Below are 23,100 nucleotides of genomic sequence, written 5' to 3' on the forward strand. Positions count from 1 at the left end.
CTTCTATTCCGACAAAATCATTTTCTTGAAAATTCTGAATAAATCAAAGAGTTTATAAATCACTTCCAACTAAATTCAAAGTTTACCAAAACCATGTTCACTTCACCAGACATGGTTAATTTTGCACACTCAATGAATTCAACCAGTTAGACCAGAAGAAAAGAAAGTCCAACCAGCATATTTCACCTAAGCATGCCATGTTACAAGTATACATGGATAGTTGTGACTAATCTTTCGCACCATTATCAACACATTAAACGGTAGGAGATTGGCCAAAGAGTTTTTTACATTAGCAAGATGGCAAAACATTGAAGGCAAAGATGTCTGCAAGCATACAATTTATATATCTAGTGAACTATTCTATGAATTAAGAACAGTGGTAAACATTTGACTTCCAGTCGCCTGGGGTATATTATTGAAATTTCCATAGTGAGCAATGCAACATTTTTGGCATTCGTGACAAAAAAATAAAATTATACAGAGCCTGATATCGCTTCAATCCAAACTCCAAAACCATTGGAGTTACTTAGATTTCACAAATCAATAAATTTCAGCTGCTATGAAACAAAAAGGAGGCTAACTTGTTTTTCTTCTAGGATCAATAGTTCAGGCAATTCCCGTTGGCATCCATGGCGGAACCAGACAACCTCTGCAATCTTAGGTATTAAAATCGACACGGTTTCGTAATTATTCAAAATTTGATTATCATGTATGGCTAAGGGAATTAGCATAAGATTGAAGAAGAACTACAGCTTGCTCAGAAATAGCCCTGTTTCTTGCTTGCTTCACCCAAGCTGCAACAATCTCTGCAGCTTCGGTGCCTCTCACACTTTCTTCTAGGAATGCTGCTGCATCAGCAAGTTTTCCTTCAGCCAAGTAACTCTCAACTTTGTTAATGACAGATTCAATCCCATCACCTGATTGGTCAGCTTCCCTAACCTGGATACCAGCCAAAGTCAAACATGAAAATATACATAGGAGGAAGTGGAACATCTTGTATTTGAGGGCGTGCTAGATAGAAGCAAAAATGGGAGTTAGGAAGAGAAATAAAAGTACTGAGTCGAAACGGCCAATTATCACTGCACCCCAAAAATTCTACTCACACATAAAGCACAGCCTTAAATATAAATGGCACGTTGGTCAGTTATCCACATACCTTTAACCAGGATGCTACATGTGCCACCGAATGTGCCAATATACCTCTCCCTCCTGGTGGGAAGAAGATGAAGTGTCGTAGTGTACCCTTTAAGGAGTCAAACTGCATCACAATAAGCACAATTTAGAAACCATCACCACTGAAAATGGAAATCCAAAATTATATGATCCATGTCAGAATTGACGAAGCGACAAACAAGTGCTTTTCAGGGAACTGCAGATATTGTTCAATAATTCCAAAAATTGCTTCACTAGTCAATTCTAATGTTCTGTATAAATTTATCACCAAGGCAGATTCACAAGATAGGATCCCTACTACATGTCAAAGACAACCTATGGGATTGGTCACTGACAGAAAGTAAAGAAATCATTTGAAAGAGACTCATATTCATGCTATATAAGTATCCAGAGTTTATAACGTGTGGCAGCTCATCAAATAAAAATCTCACATGTTTACAAAATAATAACAATTTACAGAAGAAACGTAGCAATTTTATATAGAACAAGTAACCCCAAAAATCCAAGTGAAGTCAATAAACAAGAATACAGCTTACCTTTTGCTTTAACTGCAGTTGCGTGTCAGTGCCTTTGTTTAGTGTCTCTTCAGGAAGGGATGCTAGCACCAAATCCAAAACTGAATCTTTATCTATTCCTTCAAGATTAGACTGCAAGGATGCTATTTCAGTCTGAATTGGCAATCCTTTTGACAGTGCATCTTCAAGTGCAAGTGCTCTCTGCAGGATTCATCACAAGTAACAAGAAACTGGTGACTGTTAACTAGTAAGCGGGAGGGAAAAAATAATAAAATACTATGAACTCATGATTCTGCATTAAGGTCCTCCATGGACGAAAGATAGATTAAAAAAGCATGATGAAACCAGAGAGGGAGGGGGGGGGGAGATTACCAGAGCAAAACTTTGTGCAGCATGACTTTGTCGAGCTTCTTCAGATCGAGCATAAAATGCCATGCACAAGGCATTAATCTAGAGAATTGGAGGAAATAAATTTTGAATCAAGTCAAATTTCATTAATGCCACATGAAAGATATAGATAATGGAGAAAATTTCAACAAGTGTGTCCATTACTAAAATTCCAAATCAAGTCTCTCAAGCTAAACTAAGATGTAAACTTTGCAGCTATAAAGAGTCTACCCAGTATTTTGTTCTTTTTAACATGCATGTTCCTTGATCAATACTTAGAAGTTAGAAAACTATGTTTGTATAACCAAACAGTTACTCAATAATGTCAAAGACACCATGGTTTAGTTGTCCAGCAACAAATAATGATGTAAAGAAAACAATGCTTTCCATTGACAAAATAATAAGCAGTTCAATCCAGCACAACCATATGGAAAGTTACAGTGGTCTGATTCTTCTTTTGAAGAGGCAAACCAAGTCCACATACAAAAAAATTGAGGATAAGAAATTCACATTTTTACATTTTACATTTTCAAATCAGGTTGAACCCACCAGCCTTAATGTCACTGTACTGAAAGTTGTGTATAAATAATTTACTCAATACTTGTTTTGGATGTACAGAAAGGTCTGTCACAAGCCAGAGGAGATTCAAACAATGATACTTTTTTCTATTTTGGTACTCTGCATGTAAAGCATTAAAGGCATCTCTAGAATCACAAGTACATAAAGGAACTCCATTACTTTGCTGTATGTAATTTGACTAAAACTCCTCCACAATGAACCTACCATGTAAATGAGCACCGAGCACTCTGTTTGCTAAGAATAACGGGAAGTTCATTTCATAATATACCAAAAAGTTTACAGTGATGAACAAACTTTCCTCTGTTTAGAAATCTGTATCAAGTAATGACTAAGAACACAATTGCCTACTATGCAGAGTTTTGCTGGGTGTAAACTGATAAAACTGCATAAGAAAGCTAAAGCCACAATTGGATTTGTTTTTAGAATGATTTGTTAGTTGTTAATAAAATTTGGACCTTTATGGCAAAGTTACTCTTGGTAGATATTCCAAAAATTTCTCATACTCAAAAAGACTATAACAGCTATTTTATTCTTATATAAGTCACATATTGAAAATTATATCCTTTTCATAAAGTAATTAAGTTCATTGGCACACTAATTAAATCTGGGTGTATCTACCCATCCTTTATTTTAGCAGAAGTCTCACATTAATATTTGCTTCAGCCATTTTTTCAATTTGGGCTGCCTTCTCATTTGCTAAGGCTGCATTTAACTCTGCCTTGGCCAATTCCTGAACATTTTGCAATTTCAATTCTGCTTCAGTTTCCTGCAATTATGAAAGATGTACTTAAACTTAACAACGATTATATAATATAAACTAAGAAAAGTAACAGTAGCCATACGGAGAAAGAGCGAAATGCTAGTTTATACTAGTATACTACCAATAAAAACTAAATGTGCACCTTTTGATCAAGTTCTATCTTCAGTTTCTGTTCCATCTTTTCTTGAAGTGACTTCAGAGCAAGGGCTGCTTTTGCTCTTTCTCTTTTTAGCTCCTGAAAAGTATTAAAATTAAAATTTAAAAAGGAGGAAGGATACGGATAGTAACTTTTTAGACTTGAACTCAGGTCATCTGGGCAGAAACAGCTAGACAAAGGCAAACAGCACATATAAAAAAACATTCAACTTGATCAGAGAAACATCACAATTACAGAACAAACCTGACAGGCTGAAAGTTCTGATTATTTTTTGTGTGACAATTATTGAGTCAAACTCAATCTAGGTATAGGCTCAATATCAATATGAACTGTCCTGCTCAATCATAGACTAAGCAACTATAATTGAGTTAAATGTATATCCACTGAGCAACAAACCCTTAGTCCCACTCCCACATACAGGAATTATATCTGTTCATAAAACTGAGGTGGCCTTTGTCAATGTCTTCTGTACTCTTATTATTTTGACCCATGCATTTATGACAAAAATGAGCCCGCAAAAATCATGTTGAATAAAAAAGAGAAGATAAAAAACCTTTCTACCTTGTCCATCATTGCAGCTTCTTCAGCAAGCATAAGTTCTCTAGCAGCTGCATCTTTTAACTTCATTTCATATTTTTCCTAGCTTGGACAAAGTTGTAAAGAATTTCAAAGCTCATCAAGTAAACAAAAAGAAAAGCTACAAATACAAAGTAGACTTGCATAGATTAGAGAATAGATAGTAAGTAACAAAGGTTATTAATAATTAATGTTATAGGTCAAACCTTTAACATTTTCTTCTCTTCATTAAAAACATGTGCATCTAAATCAGCCTGTCTTTTCTCTGCAGCATGGATGGCTTGTAAGAAATCAAGAACCAGTTTTCCATCCTTAGACACATAACCATCTTTCAACTCCTCCATTGCACCAGTAAGTGCCTAATGTTTCAACAAGTTAGCTTTCATCCATGATCAAGATCACAAACAAATGCCCAACCAAAAAAATAAAGAAATAGATAAGTCAAACTGTTAAATAACCTCTTTCTCTTCAGTGCTGTTCTCAATGAAGCCATGACCATGTAAATAAGTTGCAGGGCTTCCTTCTGACTTATTCCTTAAGTGATATTCCTCAAGGAGGTTAGGTTGTTCTATGTCATTATCTAATACATTCTGCAATGGAGTAACAGAGGAAATATAATTAAAAGCAATGAATGTCAAAAAATAGTTTAAAAATTGTCAGGAAAGAAGTCGCTGGTGAATGCAGGGGAATAAGTGAATTATTTGATAAGGTCAAATTCTACTGTAAAATTTAAACCAGCAAAATAACCAAAAAGACTGCAGCTGATATTAATGATCATTAACCTGTAAATCAAGTCATGAGAAACTCATAATACCTCTCTGATCTCCTCTATTTCCTGATGATTTGGTTGAATATTTTTTATCCCATTCTCATCTGGAACTGCACTGGCCTGTGTAGATGTGGATCTATGTTGAGTTCCTACTTCCTCTTCCAATCTTGGGGAAATGTCACTTTCTGTACTTTTTATGCCAACAATGCCATCAGATTGCACCACAAACTCTTTACTTGGATCTGTTTCTGTACTTTTTATGGCCACAAAGCCATCAGATTGCACCATAGACTCTTTACTTAGATCTATTTCTGTACTCTTTATGCCATCAGATTGCACCATAGACTCTTTACTTGGATCTGTTTCTGTACTTTTTATGCCAACAATGCCATCAGATTGCACCACAGACTCTTTACTTGGATCGTCAGATGTTAGATTTCTTTGAGGATATTCAGGCAACTGATCCTTCTCAGAAGCAGCACCACCATCTTCAGAGATATCATATTTGTCTTGCACATGAATTGGCTTATCACCTTGATCTTCTATGACAATCTCTGGCTGAGAAAAATGGGTATCAGTCTTCTGCTCTGCATGATCAAAAACAATATTTCCATTGTTCAATGTCTCAACACTAGGTGAAACTGACTCATCTTTTGAATGTTGCACACTCTTCAAGTCTCCAGTGGTAGCATTGGCATGAGCTTTCTGGGAAACACTTTGCGGCTCTTTCTTAAGATATTTATCTAAATAACCAGTTTGGTAAGTTGCTAGAAAAGCAGCTCCTAGAGCACAACTTCCAATGAGAAACCTTGGTAGAGAACTATTAGACTCAGGTGCCTTGCCGGTAGAACCAGGAGGAGAGGCACCATCTGGTTTTGATGCATTTGAGAAATTCTTTCGTGAAGATAGATGTGAAGGTATCTTCTGAATTATTTAAAGGAAGGTACTAAATTAGAAAAGAGTGACATATGATACTGATTAAAAATTGGAAATGAGTACTACAAAACCAGCAATCTAGGTAGTTCTGGAGCACAAATATCAGTGCAGTAAATAACAGAAACTGAGTTTTTTATAGCAAGAACAAGTATTTCGACATTAAAACCTCTCCTGCCCTACATTCTAATAATCAAATTAGTACAATAACGATGAGACATGGTAGCACTAGCACAAGGATTGAGTATAAATTCATTGATCAAAGTGTTATATAAACAAGAGAAATATGCAGTTAAATTACAGAATTGCTACTACAATGTTACTTAGTTAGAAACAATAATTCAGTGCATAGTATAAGGACATCAAATATGCAGATGCTAAGTGCACAACACTTTGACACTCCGCACAACACAGTAACAATTGGCATAAATATAGCCAATTGACAGTCCGTTATAATGGTATGAAATAATCTTCCTGTTTCAAATATTCTAAGATTGTCAAGGTTCTCGTACTCTTGTGCTATGTATTTCTTTTTCTGTTAGCTGCTACCTACTACATGCTTTGCATAGTGCATTTTTCATACTGTAAAGCATAAATATTTAAATTTGAGCATAAAATTGGTGAAATCCAACCAGCTACTGAGTATCTATACTCTAAGCAGAACAAGCCTTTCATTTTTCATATGTTTGGTTCTAACTAGTACTATACGGTAAGAACTAACAAGTTTGTTAACAAATTTCTCTGAAAATGCCAAGAGAATATATGATACAGCATTTGGCTCCAGTATTGAATGAATAATTGCAATAATGGAATATGAAACTACACATTACTAGATTAATTTCCATCAATTGCAGTGAAAACAAATTTGAAAATGAGGCACCTGATTGACGAAATATCTGGGGTCCCTTCTAACCGTTCGGCGAGACGATATTTCCAGAATGGACCTGCAATTGGCACAACAATGCGTCAATCCACCCAAAAAAGTAAATATTCGATTCCGCGGCCTCACGACCTCAGAACTAAACTCAGAATACATAAGGAGAAGAAAATTGATGCAAACGTTAGGTGTACCTGCGCAACATGGCAGCAAGTGAGCCGCAGAGAGATTGGGGACAAGGTGTTTGATGGAAAGACTGAACTACAAAAAAAGGGGAATTGAAGAGTTAAGTGGGTTAGGATTTTGATTTTGTGAAGGATTCGATAGGTGAGGGTGGATCGTGATGAGAATTGTAATAAGGTGAATGCGCCGATTGCAGTAGTGGGAGTGAGCGAGTACAGCCCCTGCTACAACCAACCGAAACGTCAGGCAGGATGCAATTTTGCTGGGAATTTTAGTATTGAAAAATGTAATAAGAAGCTCAATCACCAGCTTTTTTTTAATTAATTAATGTAATCATTTTTTTTATTTTTAAAACTCATGTAACTTGTGAGTTTATTATTATTTGATGTTAACACTGTATTGTATAAATTTATCCGTCAATTCACTCCTATATATTATTCACGTCATATATGATGGATAAAGCCGTATTTAAAATTATTAATCCACAACCAGAATCAATGTCACCATTATCACCCTCCACCACCGATGTCGTCATTGTTATTGCCACCACCAACACTACCACTACCGTCGTTGCCACCATCGTTACTACGGCCACTAACTCCACATCATCACCACCACCCACCGCTACTATCATTATTTCTCTACAACACTATGACCACCACATTCTCCACTAGCACCGCCACCATTCACCATTACTGTCATTGCCACCACCACCACTATATCCAAACCACCACCTTGCGCCACTACTATCATTGTTGTCGCCACCACCACCATTCATCACTACTATTGGTGCCACCACTGCCCTGCAACACTACCATCACCACCCCTACCGCCACCACCACACTCACAACCAACCTGACAATACCATGAATATCGGTGTAAAATCTTATTGAAAATTGCTAGCAATATTTCATTTCCAACCCTCTATTATTAATTTGTTAAAATTCGTGTGAGATCATCAACAATGATAAAGTTGTAAACCCAAAAGCTAAGAGAAGTCATAGCAAATAGTAAAGGTTTACATTGTAAAAAGTTAATTGAACATTACAAAGACACTGATACTTATACACAAGACTAACTCTTCTAACTAACTAGGAAGTATTTGAAGATTTGGTCCTTGCACTCTAGCTATATTCTAATAGGATGTAATAGCTGGTTCACTATTCAATTGACGATCCCTTCTCAATTTTGACTCCTCGCCGCCGCTGATCGTCGATCACCACCACCACCACCACTTGCAGCGTGGTTGGCCGCCACCGCCTCAGGTTTTGATTTCTCATCCTCCATCGCATAGCGTGTGTGTTCTTACGATGCTAAATATTTCCCTTTTGCATTTGATTATGTTCTGTTTGAGTAACAACAAACGAGGTTGTAACCCTATTGTTTTACATTACAGCTTTTGATCCATGGTAGATAGTGATGATGATGAGGTTTATTTGGAAACTGCAAATTAAGGTGGTGTTACATTTGAATTACACTTTAACCCCAAATTTTGAGTTTTTAATTTGTTTTGTGTCATTTCAGGCTCACCCTCCAGGATGTTTCAAATCATATAGGAGCGGAACACACTGCGGATAAGATTGACTGACATGGACATTAGTAAAACACTTTCGAAGGGTCGATACTAATAATATTTGGTAATAATTACAAACTTACGTAGAAATAGAACTAACAATAAATCATACAATTAACTTTATTACTCATACTAAATAAATGTAAATTCTTTTAAACAAACTCAATTCTTTAATTAGAATTTTTAGAAATACAAAATTTAATTTTTTCATATTATTAATTTTAATAAATATATCAACACAAAATATAAATTTCTTGAATGAAAATAGTGAATATTTGTAATGTGTTGTAGACTAATGAAGAATGATATCAACACATATATATAGCTAGTAAACATGTATTATAATGTGTTATCTAAACATGCATTTTTTGTTTCTTAAATGAAAAGATATAGACTCTATGAGATAATCTAGATTCCAGAAGTTTCTAGATATGTTTTAAATTTAAATTTATGAATATGATAAATATATATATATATATATAAAATAATTTACATGATATAAATATATTTTTATCAAATAATTAGTAATAATTAATTTTTTTATTAAATCATTTTAATGTTCAATATTTCATTTTTTTATTTTATTTAGTACTCCTAGTTATATATATTTTATTAATTTAAAATGACTAAATATGAAAATTGAATTTAAGGTTTTATATTTAAATGATATATTTAACAATATGGATAATTTTTGTCAAACTATAAATGTGTTATATTATATTGTCACGAAGAGGGCAATATATTAATTTTTTTCTACAATGAAATACTTTCATTCGTAATAAAAGTTTTTTTTTCCCGTTCAAATCGGCGTCAGTAACTTCCAATGGCTATGGTTGTTTCTAAGCAGTGCTCTCAACTATTATCTTTAAATAATACATTTATTATGCTCTTTGCTATCATAGCCACTTCCACATTAAACTTGCAACCTTAATCCTAAGAAGACGTTACCAATAACTTTTGAAAATAATTTGTAAATATTACCGAGGAGCTTGCTAATGATTGATCTTTCATCGTCAATAATTTCTTTTTATTGACGACTATTAGGTCTTACGACAATTTTTAACTATCGTTAATTCGTGTTTTTCTTATAGTGAATATCATATTGTAAATTGTAGTTTAACTTTATATATTATAATATATTAAAGTGATTTTAAAGGTGTGAAAAATGTATTTTAAGGAAAAGTGATATGAAAGGTTATACTATATTCATTCCAACATATCTTAAAAAAATTATTATTTGATGCTCATGTCTTGGATGTTGATGAAGATAAAAATGTTCCTGAAACATAGGAGAGTTTTCCAATTGTTTAAAATTGCATATGTGACATGATATGTAGGGTGAGATTTTAATTAATGTGGTAGCTTCACATCTCAACTTTAGATTTAATATATTATTATTAAAGTAAGACACGCAAAATGCTTAAACATATAATTATTTTGTAAGATTGTTGACGGATTAGTAATAATTATGATAATACTAATACATAAATAAATGATGGATAAAATTGGGTGCTGACATCTAGTCTCTTCCAACTTCCAAATGACAACTAAGTTAAATATGTGATGTGGTTGAAGTAAATGACACGTGAAAACACTACATTTCACACTTCAAATTTATTATATTATAATAGATAGATTGCTCCACTATATGCATAGTTTATTATAGTAGAAATTGGAAAAGAGATTTATGAGAGATAAAGATATGAGAGAAAGACAATGTTACCGCGTTTGGTTTGTGAAGAGTTAAGTCGGGGACATAAGTCAGGTGTGTCACGCGACATTTTACAATCTCTTCAATTTATAGATAAATGGACTAATGGAGGCATAAAACTATTAATACCACCCCACACCTTTTCATGTCGTGCGGATAAAATTTGAGTATAACACACTTTTATTTTAAGTGAAGTACTAGTGTTTTTTTACCCGCGCGTTGCACGGGGAATATGTCTATTGTATTTGATACATCGATTCATATTTTAAACTATAAATATTTAAGATGCTAAGAATATAAGAATAATCATAATAAAGATGTAGATATTTAAAGGGCACAAATTTTGAAAAACACAGAAGTTAATAAACCAAAAGCTTTAATTTTTGCATATGTGAGGTATAACTGAATTTTGTTTGTGAAGATGTATACTCGTGTTGCATAAAGGGTAATGCTTTTGTGCTTTAGATATATAACGTACAATACATAAATATATAATTATTTTTTAAATTATTAAAAATACACTTAAGTTATAGAAAATGAATTTTATTTTTTTTAACTCGTACAAATTTTCATTTTCATGTAAAATGTTTCTCCCCGTGAGATCTCGTAACTCTAATTTGTTAGCACTAATAAATTCAGGTCATAATTTTATAGTACATATGTATTAATATTTTGTATTCCTCGTACTTTTCTTACTATCAAATTATTATAGTTATATACTTATATAAATATACACTCTTAAAATTTTGAAAATAATACTAAAGTTAATTATATTAAATTTATTCTCTTAAAATAATATCAATTAATTAGTTTAGAATATAATAATTGTATAAAAAAAAAGTATAATGATACTTTTTATAAAAGATCCAAGCTAAAATCAAGAAATAAATAACTTAAATCTTAATCAAATCTAAAATTTAAAAAGGTACTAATTAAAGATAGATAAAAACTACCAAAGTCTAGCAAATCTCAATAAAAACTCATAAAACCCTGAATTAAATAAAAATCCGAAAATTCAATAAAAATACGATAAAAATTAATTAACACTCTTAAGGGAATATGTAACTATATGGTTTAGAACTTATGAAAGGTGCTGGTAGACTGGCGGTATGTTTTTCACGGGAATTGAAAACCTTTTACCATGTACATTATGAGAGGGAAGGTAACGTTTGGCACAAAGAAAACTTATATAAGAACAGAGAGGGAAATATTGAATGGTAACATATTAACCATGTAATCAATATTTTAATTGTAAACATAAACGGGATGCCAATCATAAATAGATAAATATTTTTAATTTAAATTCACTTTAAATCTTTTGAAATATTAATAAAATATACAACAAAAAGTTCATATGCAAACAAATAAATGTTCTCAAGATTTAGCTTAAGCAAATAAGGGACCATAAAATTCTAAAGAAAATTCACCATTCCAGAAAAAAAAATGCAACCTAGCAATAGGATTTGGCAATTCCAAATTAACACTAACCTATAGGTATTTAGTTGTAGAAGAATCCCACCAAAACTATGAACAAATCTAAATTGCAAGGTGAAATGAATCACACTACTTTTTCGCCTACCTCGGTTAATTAAAAAATATATATTTTCTATTGTTTTATATGCACAATATTTTTTTTATTGATCTCAGGTTAATTATATTCTCATAAAAAATACATTTTTAAATTTTAGATTTGATTAGGATTTAGATTGTTTATTTCTTGATTTTATCTTAATTTATTTTTGATTTATTTATAGAGTATTAATTAAATTTTATGGTATTTTTAGTGAATTTTCTGATTTTTATTTTATATGCACAATATTTTTTTTATTGATCTCACCTTGCTTATGTTAGTCAATAAGACTATGTTTGTATAAATGTTCACATACATTCAAATGCACCTATATCTCAATCTTTATTAGTAGTACATGCCTCAAATTAAAGTACGTACTTTTGGCCATTAACCTTAAGATTTGGATAACACACAGCAGTAAGATCTGGTTAGCCTAATTCATAAGCTTACAACATCAAAGAAACTTTTAATCCCCCCTTAAAAAAGTGAGAACAGATGGAAAACAATTCACCTTTCATGACCAGTGAGAACATATAAATGTTGAAATAACATACATAACAATGAAAAAAAATAAATGGGATGTTCATCTATCAATGTTAATTTTTTTTATCAACAAACACATTAATACATGAACATTACAAAACAATAATAATGAAACATAGAATGGGTTAAAACATGCTTTGGCGAACAAAAGACACTTCTAGAACTACATGAAAGAATCATTAAAATTGAAGAAGAAGGACTACCAGAGATATGAGGAAAATGATATGCCTTTGACTTTTGAGTGATAACAATTCTTAGTCTACAAAGCCACAAAGCATTGTTTTTTACATACCTGGAACAAAGAGGCTGAAGCAAGAAGTGAGAAACTCGTTTTTGAGTTTGAAGAACATGCACTCTCAAATCTCAATTGTGATTTCCCTCTGTAACCATAAAAAAAATTCTCAATTGTGATGGGGATAAATTTATAATGAAAAATTTAATTGAAGTGAAGGTCCATGTTGTTTTTGAAGCATATATGATATGAGGTTTGCCATGGTTGAGATGAAGAAGGGAGAAATAGAGAAAATTGTGTGAGAATTTTGGAGATAGAGAACGTATGAAGGTTTTTTTTGCTCTTCTAACCCTTTTTATTTTCTAATATAGATTGATATTGATACTCTATATAAAAAACAATATTTTTTAGGAAGATTTTTTTAACAGAAACTATCTAACAAAGATACATAAAAACAAATAACCTAAATCCTAATCAAATCTAAAATTTAAAAAGGTATTAAATAAATTTAGATAAAAACTATCAAAATCTAGCAAATCACAATAAAAACTCATAAAATTCTGAAATAATTAAAAATCCGAAAATTCAATAAAAAATACCATAAAAATTAATTAATGCTCTAAAAATAAATTAAAAATAAATTAAGATTAAATTAAGAAATAAACAACCTAAATCCTAATCAAATCTAAAATTTAATGTGGCAAATAGAGCCAAGGTGGAAAAGCTGATGTGTAAATTATTAAATGCGAATTAATAGGTGGAAAAGCTGACGTGTAAATAATTAAGTGAGAATTAATCTCGAAACGACACGTCACTAACTTGACCTGTGAGAGCGACACGTCATGCTAGAAGTTGTTCTTTTCTAATATTTTTTTTATCAACAAACACATTAATACATGAACATTACAAAACAATAATAATGAAACATAGAATGGGTTAAAACATGCTTTGGCGAACAAAAGACACTTCTAGAACTACATGAAAGAATCATTAAAATTGAAGAAGAAGGACTACCAGAGATATGAGGAAAATGATATGCCTTTGACTTTTGAGTGATAACAATTCTTAGTCTACAAAGCCACAAAACATTGTTTTTTACATACCTGGAACAAAGAGGCTGAAGCAAGAAGTGAGAAACTCGTTTTTGAGTTTGAAGAACATGCACTCTCAAATCTCAATTGTGATTTCCCTCTGTAACCATAAAAAAAATTTCTCAATTGTGATGGGGATAAATTTATAATGAAAAATTTAATTGAAGTGAAGGTCCATGTTGTTTTTGAAGCATATATGATATGAGATTTGCCATGGTTGAGATGAAGAAGGGAGAAATAGAGAAAATTGTGTGAGAATTTTGGAGATAGAGAACGTAAGAAGGTTTTTTTTGCTCTTCTAACCCTTTTTATTTTCTAATATAGATTGATATTGATACTCTATATAAAAAACAATATTTTTTAGGAAGATTTTTTTAACAGAAACTATCTAACAAAGATACATAAAAACAAACAACCTAAATCCTAATCAAATCTAAAATTTAAAAAGGTACTAAATAAATTTAGATAAAAACTATCAAAATCTAGCAAATCACAATAAAAACTCATAAAATTCTGAATTAATTAAAAATCCGAAAATTCAATAAAAAATACCATAAAAATTAATTAATGCTCTAAAAATAAATTAAAAATAAATTAAGATTAAATTAAGAAATAAACAACCTAAATCCTAATCAAATCTAAAATTTAATGTGGCAAATAGAGTCAAGGTGGAAAAGCTGATGTGTAAATTATTAAATGAGAATTAATAGGTGGAAAAGCTGACGTGTAAATAATTAAGTGAGAATTAATCTCGGAACGACACGTCACTAACTTGGCCTGTGAGAGCGACACGTCATGCTAGAAGTTGTTCTTTTCTAATATATATAGATAGATATAAATATAGATGAAAAGAATACAAAATACATAGAGTACGGTGCACATAAGAATAAGAATGATATGAATAAGTGTGAGATGGTATTAGTAATTTTACCCTAAACCTAGCTTTAGGTTGCAGCCATCACCATTCACCAACACACTTGAGCAGAATCACACCTTCACACCACACAAATGGGCAATAACAAACAACAAAGATTCAGAACTCACCGCCAAAATCACGCTCAATCAAGTCGACACCAACAACAACAACAACTCTCACTGTAACTTCTTTCCCAATTCTTCTTCTTCTTCTCAATTTCGTTTTTTGCTTGTTTACATCTATCTATCTAACTACCTTTCTTCTTCAGTGAGGATGATTCTCAAACCTCTCTTCCAGGTTCTATTCGATTCCTCTTGTTTTCCCCAAATCCCAAAACATGTTTTACTTGTTTTTTCTTCTAACTGCAGAGTCTGGTGAGCATCAAGAGGAGCTCACAACACCCAAAATAAAGCTTGCAATGTGGGTATGCATGCATATTAACGTTTTGCTAATTCTCAATATAACTAACTAAGCTTTTTTATTTTTCATCATCAATTTTTATTAGTTTTTGTTGCATTAAACCTTGGAAGATTCTATTGTGCCAAACTAAACACTTCAATGCTTGTTTCTGTTTGAAATCGAGTGATGATGCATTTTATGATTTTACACCTCTGATGGTGATTCTGTGATATTGATGATTGATTTTAAGCTACTAACTTCAATTTATTTATTTTTTTGTGGGTTGATTTTTATCCAAATTTGAAGTAAATAATCAGTTGGAATTAGAAAAAATTAGCGAGAAACTCTATGAGCAAAAGTTCCTTTGGTTCTGTGTAGTATTACTAATATATGCCATCACTGAATTTAGGTCTGACATTTGACATGCATGGTGTTGTTTCAGGATTTTGGGCAATGCGATGCCAAAAAGTGCACAGGACGCAAGCTTTCAAGATTTGGCATGCTAAAAGCAAGTATTTGTTATCTACTTTCTTCATTCTCTGATTACTTTTTACATATAATTAGGTGTACAAATATGTTGGTATAAGCATGAGTGTATAAATACATAAGTATGCATGCATTGCATATATATATATTGTATCTGGGTTAATTGGATTCTAAGTGCCATTTCAGTTCACGATCAGGTTATTGCTTTCCTATATCATGTAAAAGAATAACTATTTGTGAATGTTAATTCTCAAATCAAAATACAAAATGGTTTTGACTGCTAGGGGTAACAACAAATTCATTGGTTAAAGTTAGTTGCATAATACTGGAAGACCATATTTGATATCGAAGCATCTAATTCAAGTTCTTCATAGGAGTCATCTAAGGCCTCTTAAACTGCATATGTAACAGTAATACTAAACAATAAATTATTGGAAAGATAAGAGTTAATACAGTGAAAAGGAAGAGCATTTCGTAATTGAAATATAAAGAGGCATTTCCAAGAAAAACAACTTCAATAAGATGAATGATCCTTTTAAATTCTAATTTTTTTAAATAGGGAGGAAAGCTTTTGATGGCAAGGAAGCATAAAATAGAAGCCTTTGCTTAAACTAATAAATGAGTAAGCATCTAGAGTTTTTGTAATGCCACAAGTGCTTTTGTCTGTGGTAATTACTTGCTGCTGTGACCCATCAAGATACTGTAATATCTGTATATGGTACTTTAATAGCTTGGGTTGTATTACAAACTCTTGGGACAAAATCTAGTGATGTTATATCACAAAAAATGATGCTATAGTATAAAAGGTTGGTTAATGTTTGTCTGTTTGTGTATGTGTGCTTAGAAAGCAGAAGAAATACTTAATTTGTTCCTCTTTGTTATTGTTGATTCTGCACTCTATGAAAGCCTACTCGCACTATTTAAAAAATGCTTAACATGTTCGTAATCCGGATTTTGATCAATTTTGTGCAGGAATTACGCGTGAGTAATGGATTTGGGGGAATTGTTTTAAGGTACTTGGTCATAAACTATCTTTCTTTTCACTATATGTTGAAACAATGTATATTTTTTTTCCTGAGAAACCCGTTATCTCGATATTGTAGTATAAAATGTCAAGAAGTTATTGTATTGTTATTATTTACTGTAACTCTTTTTTGACAGTCCTGTTGGAAAGTCATGTGTCTCAAGAGAAGATTACTCTTTAATCCAGAACAAAGGACTGGCTGTAGTGGATTGCTCATGGGCACGCTTAGATGACGTACCTTTTGTGAGGCTGCGGTGCAGTGCTCCTCGTCTGTGTATGAACTTAGCCACCAACAAGAATATATTCAAATTTCATTTTATATTCTTGAATTACATGCTTATTAAATTATGTTCTTTTTAAACTTTAGTGTATGAGAACATCATGCTTGATGTAGACGTCCATGCTTGAGTCTTTTTGCTCTGTTTAGAGGTTGCCTCATTTGACGTGGAATGCGATTATTAGATTTTTTGTTAATATTTTCTGTTTACTGCAGTGCCATGGCTTGTTGCAGCAAATCCAATAAATTATGGCCGGCCATGTCAGCTATCTTGTGTAGAGGCCTTATCTGCTGCTTTGATAATATGGTACCAAAATAGCATTATCTGTAGACTAGATGATTTCTTTGTTTTTGGTGTGTTTCTATCCATGCATGCGCCTCACCCCCCAAAAAATTGTAACTGTAATTTGGTGTCTGGTTTGTTTTATGTTTGCTGCTGCTAGTCTACCACCGCTAGGAATGTGCTTGTCAGATCAGGCTATCACCTAAGGTCTTTATAGATGGAACATTTGACTGAAAAATTTAAGTCCAGACTTAATAATTGATTTTGCAGTTTGCAGCATGTGTATTTAATCATTTTTCTGTGATGGTTGGTTATTGAAACCTTACACCACTGTTATATTTATTTGGATAAATATCTATTAGAAAAGGTTATCAAAGTTCATTAATGGAATAAACATTTGAATGAAATATATTTCTCTGTTCTCCATTGTTAAAGTTCTTTGCTATGGTCTTGCAGTGGAGAAGAAGAAACAGCAAATCTATTGCTTAGCAAGTTCAACTGGGGTCATGCCTTTACGTCTCTGAATAGGTATGATTTGATTCATTCATGTAATTTTGGTATTTTCTTCCTCCGGTAGTTGATTGTATTCCATCTATAATTAAGAGATCAAGTGTGTAACCTAGCACAAAATTTCATTTTATTTTCTTCTGTAAATTTTTTTGTATCCATGAGATACTTAACTAAAATGGGATTCAATTAATTTTGATTTGCAATTGCATTTACATACGGCATAAACTTTTCTAGATTCAAAACTTTCTGTTAATCAAAGCAGGGAATTATTGAAGGCCTACTCCAAATGTGAAAATAGTGCTGATATTATATCTGTTCAAAATGCTTGGCTATCACAAGAGAGGCAGGTCCCAAGGGCTCCCGCTGATACTGAGGGTATGTTTAGGTTGTATTGTATTTTTTTCCACAATGAAAGCCGTATATAAATAATCTCAATAGAGGGCGACCAATGGCGCAATAGTAGCTTTGCTGCCTTATGACCTGGGTTGAAGATTTTTACCTACAAATACCTCTAATATATTGGGAATTATTCTCTAATGTGCTTTGTATTTTCTCATTTTGCATGGACAGTTGCGGTGACGGATGAAAATGAGGATAATATTGAAAACTCTTCAGATTCTGAAGATGGGCTTCCACCTCTTGAAAAGAATATGAATCATTTGAGCATTGACAATAGTGATGAAGAGAGCGAGTAGATTCATTCTAAATCTCTAACACAAGACATTTCTGTAACCATTGCTGCGATAGTGGAAGTATGAGGAAGATGTGTGCAATGCAGCATTGCATTGGAGCAAAGCTTTTTGGCTAACAAAGAAATGTATTATTATCATGAGTGGCGGATAGTTCCTGTGTTTTCTTTTGTTTCTATTTATTCATAAAATAGTTAAATATATGAACATATGAAAGAGTGTCGGCAAGTAGTAAGCTATGCACCACTTTCCCTCTCCAGGTTTTCAATGTGTGGTTTATTTATTAGCTTGGATTTTAGCTTACAATAGTCTGGCCTCAAAAGTCAAAATGGAACTTTTTTTATTTTTAATGTGAAAAGAAATTAAAATTATGTGTCAGAATACACCATAGCGAGAAAACATCATGCCATGCTGTTGGGGGGGCATAGATTGACATAAGAATACATTGGTTGTTTCCAAACTTGGGCAAGAAGCCAATCATGTAATTAGAAATGAAATAATGGAAGTGCAAAAGGGGGAAGAAACAATTGCGAATGAATCTATACAGTAAAATTGGGCTGATCGTGTCCACATTGGGCCATTAAACGAAGGCCCACTAAGGAAATTGGAGCCCGACTCTTTGCTGTGTTGTAAGTTAGGGTGTTTTGGGTACTGCGCTTAGATAAATTTTAACATCACTGTGACGAAGAAAAAGCAGAGCTTAATAAAAAAATCTCATACTTCCAACTTTCATCGTTTTCTCTTGCTTTTGGACAAAAAAATCGTTGACGTTGAATATAATTTAGCGTGTGTTCGTTTTGGATTTTTGTTTTGTATTGTTTCGCTGGTTTTCAGGAATGAACGGAGTAGAGAGAGTTACATGAACGAAAACATTCGTTCTGGTTTCGTGAATCTAATCCTATCGTAGCTAGCAACAGCGTTTCTCTCACTCACTCACTCACTCACTCACCATGTGTATGTGGATTTCTTCTCAACATTTGCTTCTCTGATACTCTTCTTCGGAAATTGAAATTAGGGTTTCAAAACCTCCTACAGTGCTTCCCATTGTGAGTAATGCCTCCACCCTCTTTCTATCAAATGCCCCTGTGATGAGTTTATTTTGATAATTATATGTTCTTACGCAATGCGTGTGTTTATGTGCAATTTTAACACTTCAATTTTTCGATTCATTAGCATGCTTAAATAATAATGCAGTTTGAATAACTAGTGCAAATGTTGTTGAGTAGACTTTAGATTGCTGATTTTTTAGTTTCCAAAACCCTTCCCATAGTTGGCTATATGTTCTTTTGATTAATGAATTGATTGTCTTTCTCTTGTTGGTTGTGTGTGGAGTTTAATTACTGGCTTTAGGTCAGGGAAGCTGACTTGATTTGGATATAATGTCGTCACCGTATCCGATTCTCGACGATAAACCCATCGATCAGTGGAGGGTTACGGAGCTAAAAGAGGAGTTAAAGAGAAGGAAACTAACCACCAAAGGTTTAAAGGATGATTTGATCAAGCGTTTGGATCAAGCTCTTCGCCTTGAAAGGGATGGTGCTGATGGTTCTGGTTCTCAGAAGGATGAGGTTAATGGTTTGGATGGTGATATAGCTGAGCTGAACGATTCACATATGAAGACTGCAGTTGGTCTTGAAGTAGTTGATACAGCTGGAAAGGGAAGTGCAGCTGTAGTTGAACCAATGGAAAAAGAAAATGCAGGAATGAGTCCTGAGGTTGTGCATGATGACAGCAAAAAGAGTGACGATGTCGTCCCGGTTGACATTGACGGTGGTGTCTTGCGGGCGGTGGACCAAGCAGTGCGATATACGGACTTTCCAGCTGGTGTAGATTCTACAAATGGGAGAGAGGAGCTAACTACCCACACTTCTACGACAGAGACCACCGTTACGGTCACTGAAAGTGTCTTAACAGAAGAAGTAGTCAGTGGTCAGGATTCTGTTAGTGCTGAACCACAAAGCATTCATGATCAGGATTCTGTTACAATGCAGGAGAATGAGGAGTCCAAGGCTGGGATGGATGAAGACTCAAAGCCTCAGCTGGATTGTGACCTAAAGCCCTTGTGCGAGGATCTCACACCCAACTCTTCTCTTCCTGAAAATCAGGTATCTGAGGTCAACCCTAGTTTAGGGTCTCACCTAAAATCTGATTCTATTTCTAGTAATTCTGTGTCAATTAATCAAAAGAATGAACTAAAGGATACTATAATTGCTGATAATGTTAAATTAGAGGAAGATATTGTTAGGCCAGAGATGGTGGAAGAACCATCATCAAATAATGATATCCCAGGTCATGATGTATCACATTCGATGGATGTTGGAGAGCCACATAAGAAAAAGACACCTGTTGAGGAAAATAGCTATAATAATAAAAGTCCAAACCTGAACAAGCCCAATAGCAGTGAAGATGTTGAGTATCCAGAAAAGTTAAACTTGGATAGAAGTTCTGGTGATGATTCCATGGAAGAGGATTTGCCTGAGAGCAAGCAATATGATTCTAAGTTTAATGTTGATGAACTTAGAGACAAGGGGGAGAGTGTTGAAGTGTCTATATTGAAGGAAGAAGGTCGTACTGCAGTTGTCGGAGATGGTCTATCTCCAGACAGAGGTGATACTCACCATGATAATGAAATTCCTCCTGTTTCCCTTGTTGAGAAACGAAAGTCTCATGGTAAGCTTTAATTTGTAATTTCTTTGTTCACTCAGCACCTTTAATCTTGTTCTTTACTTTATATTGCATCTTTGTCTGTTTTGTATTATTAGTGCCTATCTTCTGTCAGGCATGTGCTTCTGGCGCCCCAAGGCTGACTTAGAAGCCCTTAGCTCCTTTGGAGTGCCTTTGCCTTGAACTATCTTGTGGTTTCATGCTTAGTTTTAGGTAGCTAAGAATTGTTGAACCAGCATCCTGCATATTTTGTTAACTGCTATATTTTGTGATGATTATGATGTTGACAGTGTTTATATTTCCATATGCTGCTGTGCATTAGTTAGTTGAATTCTATTTACCATTCCTCTTGGACTTTCTTCTTTTGGGATCTCTTTAGGAGAAGCAAGCAAGAAATCATCATGCAACCTATGCTGATCTTCTTCCATACTGTTTTTCTTACATCTTAAATCATAAACAAGCTTATTTGTGTAATTTTTTAGTTCTCCTGAATCATTTGAAAATTCTTACACAGATCAAGCTTCTGCTGGGAACAATGAGCCTGCAAAACGGCAACGAAGGTGGAACTCTGAAACAGTTAAAGGTTCAGATCAACAAGTTCCGAGCCTCAGACCTGCTACTACAAGAAAGGATGAGCCAATTGCTTCAAAAGGCAAGTTCTCTAGGTTGGATTCCTCAACAATTGATGATGCACCCAAAGAACGCATTGGTAAGTTCACATTTATCCTGGTTGGTTGAAAACCTTCATGAATTGATTCTCTTATTTGAATTCCTGTCTTTTAGTCCAACATAAGAAATTTGGAGCAATTTGGAGCGAATCCAAATACACTTTCAAAATTTTACTGGGGGTCCTTCTCAAAGCAATTTGGAGCGAATCCAAATACATTTGAAAAAGTGCATTTCTGGAATATTTTATTTGCACATAAATAGTTGCATATCATACTTGTAAACATTTACATAACAACATTGTCCGTCTTCATGTTTTCTGGTGTCCTTATGTTACAGATTTTTCTTTTTTGCCTTATTAGCATGTCTTGTGCCCCCTGCCTCTCTTCCTTTCAGTCTAACTCTGTTGTTGTTTTTACCTTTGGTAGTTCCACCATCACAAAGGGCCCCGACATGTTCCCTCAGGATTGATCGTTTCCTCCGTCCATTTACCTTAAAAGCAGTACAAGAGCTTCTTGGTAAAACTGGAAATGTCATCAGTTTCTGGATGGACCAAATAAAGACCCATTGCTATGTAACTGTAAGACTCAATTCTTATAACTCCCTTCCTGCTAGTGAGGTTTCCCTGTTATGTTACTGCAATCATGATGTACACTTCTAAGTAATCTTCTGTTGATGTGATGTAGTACTCATCTGTCGAGGAAGCCATTGAAACACGAAATGCTGTGTATAATCTGCAATGGCCTCGAAATGGCGGACACCTTTTAGTTGCTGAGTATGTGGATCCTCAAGAAGTGAAAATGAAGCTAGAACCTACTCCTGCTGTGGTTATCCCTGTCAGCAACGATTTAACAGCTCATCCTGCAACACCTTCCTCTAAGCCAGAGCCTCCCCCCCTTCAGCACAGTGAAGAGCCTTCGTTTCCAGCTATGCTCCTCCCTCCTCCACCACCGCTTTCAAAGCTACCACCAGCAGCAAGAGAACGTCTTCCCCCGCCTCCACCCCCAGAGAAAGTTGACCGACCTATTGTCACACTTGATGATCTCTTTCGTAAAACCAGTGCAGCTCCTCGAATTTACTATTTACCTTTATCTGAAGAGCAAGTTGCAGCAAAACTTGCAGTACAGGGAAAGAGCATCATTAAGCAGTAGGCCATGAGTGTAACGATTCTTCCCTGGCTACTTTTGGGATTTTCTTAATTTTTTGGCTTTGTAAATGCACTTATTGTTGTTGCCAGTGGTTACTTTCTGGTTCTTGATATTGTTACATGGTACCTGCCTTTTAGTGTTAGAACGGCACAAACTAAGAGCTGCTTGAGTGATAATTTTTGCATGCTGTTTGAACTAATTGAAGTGAACCTTTCCCCAGACATCTCCAACTTTGAAACAATTGATGCTAGATCATGTTTTTTTCTCTGCCCATGGTGCCTAATTGTGGGGAATAATCACGTTAATAATCTTTCATTCTATTATTTTTTTCACGACCAACTCAAAAATATTCTCATTTCCTCTTTACTTTTGTTTCATTTCCTTTTATTTTTCGTCTCATTTCCAATTC

The 23,100-nt window shown here is 33.8% G+C and overlaps 3 protein-coding genes across 4 annotated transcripts; 2 read left to right on the forward strand and 1 right to left on the reverse strand.

Annotated features, from left to right (window-relative positions):
- Window positions 1–380: 380 nt before the first annotated feature.
- Window positions 381–7,178, reverse strand: LOC130711491 (MICOS complex subunit MIC60, mitochondrial). The gene is made up of 12 exons (XM_057561142.1): window positions 6,921–7,178; window positions 6,730–6,793; window positions 4,962–5,840; window positions 4,606–4,737; window positions 4,354–4,506; window positions 4,133–4,210; window positions 3,557–3,649; window positions 3,301–3,420; window positions 2,061–2,138; window positions 1,710–1,889; window positions 1,157–1,258; window positions 381–939 (listed from the first exon to the last, which is right to left on the reverse strand). Exons 1-12 carry the CDS (start codon window positions 6,929–6,931, stop codon window positions 706–708), a joined length of 2,124 nt encoding a protein of 707 aa, XP_057417125.1. The 5' UTR covers window positions 6,932–7,178; the 3' UTR covers window positions 381–705.
- Window positions 7,179–14,537: 7,359 nt separating this feature from the next.
- LOC130710294 (uncharacterized) lies at window positions 14,538–18,472 on the forward strand. Its single transcript, XM_057559507.1, has 10 exons — window positions 14,538–14,726; window positions 14,814–14,842; window positions 14,914–14,969; window positions 15,387–15,452; window positions 16,403–16,443; window positions 16,592–16,728; window positions 16,948–17,038; window positions 17,471–17,542; window positions 17,787–17,899; window positions 18,095–18,472. The coding sequence occupies exons 1-10, from the start codon at window positions 14,638–14,640 to the stop codon at window positions 18,217–18,219; spliced, it is 819 nt and encodes a 272-aa protein (XP_057415490.1). The 5' UTR covers window positions 14,538–14,637; the 3' UTR covers window positions 18,220–18,472.
- A 453-nt stretch (window positions 18,473–18,925) lies between these two features.
- On the forward strand, window positions 18,926–22,912 carry LOC130710293 (uncharacterized). Of its 2 annotated transcripts, none has more exons than XM_057559505.1 (5): window positions 18,926–19,259; window positions 19,546–20,883; window positions 21,392–21,586; window positions 21,972–22,123; window positions 22,230–22,912. In XM_057559505.1, the coding sequence occupies exons 2-5, from the start codon at window positions 19,593–19,595 to the stop codon at window positions 22,692–22,694; spliced, it is 2,103 nt and encodes a 700-aa protein (XP_057415488.1). In that variant the 5' UTR covers window positions 18,926–19,259; window positions 19,546–19,592; the 3' UTR covers window positions 22,695–22,912. The 2 variants fall into 2 exon arrangements, with proteins under 2 accessions (XP_057415488.1, XP_057415489.1); XM_057559506.1 differs by having other exon boundaries at window positions 19,564–20,883.
- The last annotated feature ends 188 nt before the right edge of the window (window positions 22,913–23,100 follow it).

This window comes from Lotus japonicus, chromosome 4 (genome assembly GCF_012489685.1).
Source record: "Lotus japonicus ecotype B-129 chromosome 4, LjGifu_v1.2".
Classification (NCBI taxonomy): Eukaryota; Viridiplantae; Streptophyta; class Magnoliopsida; order Fabales; family Fabaceae; genus Lotus; species Lotus japonicus.

Excerpts from the sequence above, each read along its gene's own strand:
- LOC130711491 (XM_057561142.1), bottom strand. Across the intron at positions 5,841-6,729 it reads CCAGATATTTCGTCAATCAG|AAGATACCTTCACATCTATC; the intron begins GTGCCTCATTTT and ends TAAATAATTCAG. Across the intron at positions 1,259-1,709 it reads AACTGCAGTTAAAGCAAAAG|TTTGACTCCTTAAAGGGTAC; the intron begins GTAAGCTGTATT and ends ATTGTGATGCAG.
- LOC130710294 (XM_057559507.1), top strand. The coding sequence starts at position 14,638 with ATGGGCAATAACAAACAACAAAGATTCAGAACTCACCGCCAAAATCAC. Across the intron at positions 15,453-16,402 it reads CAAGATTTGGCATGCTAAAA|GAATTACGCGTGAGTAATGG; the intron begins GCAAGTATTTGT and ends AATTTTGTGCAG. Across the intron at positions 17,543-17,786 it reads GCCTTTACGTCTCTGAATAG|GGAATTATTGAAGGCCTACT; the intron begins GTATGATTTGAT and ends TAATCAAAGCAG.
- LOC130710293 (XM_057559505.1), top strand. The coding sequence starts at position 19,593 with ATGTCGTCACCGTATCCGATTCTCGACGATAAACCCATCGATCAGTGG. Across the intron at positions 20,884-21,391 it reads TGAGAAACGAAAGTCTCATG|ATCAAGCTTCTGCTGGGAAC; the intron begins GTAAGCTTTAAT and ends ATTCTTACACAG. Across the intron at positions 22,124-22,229 it reads AGACCCATTGCTATGTAACT|TACTCATCTGTCGAGGAAGC; the intron begins GTAAGACTCAAT and ends GATGTGATGTAG.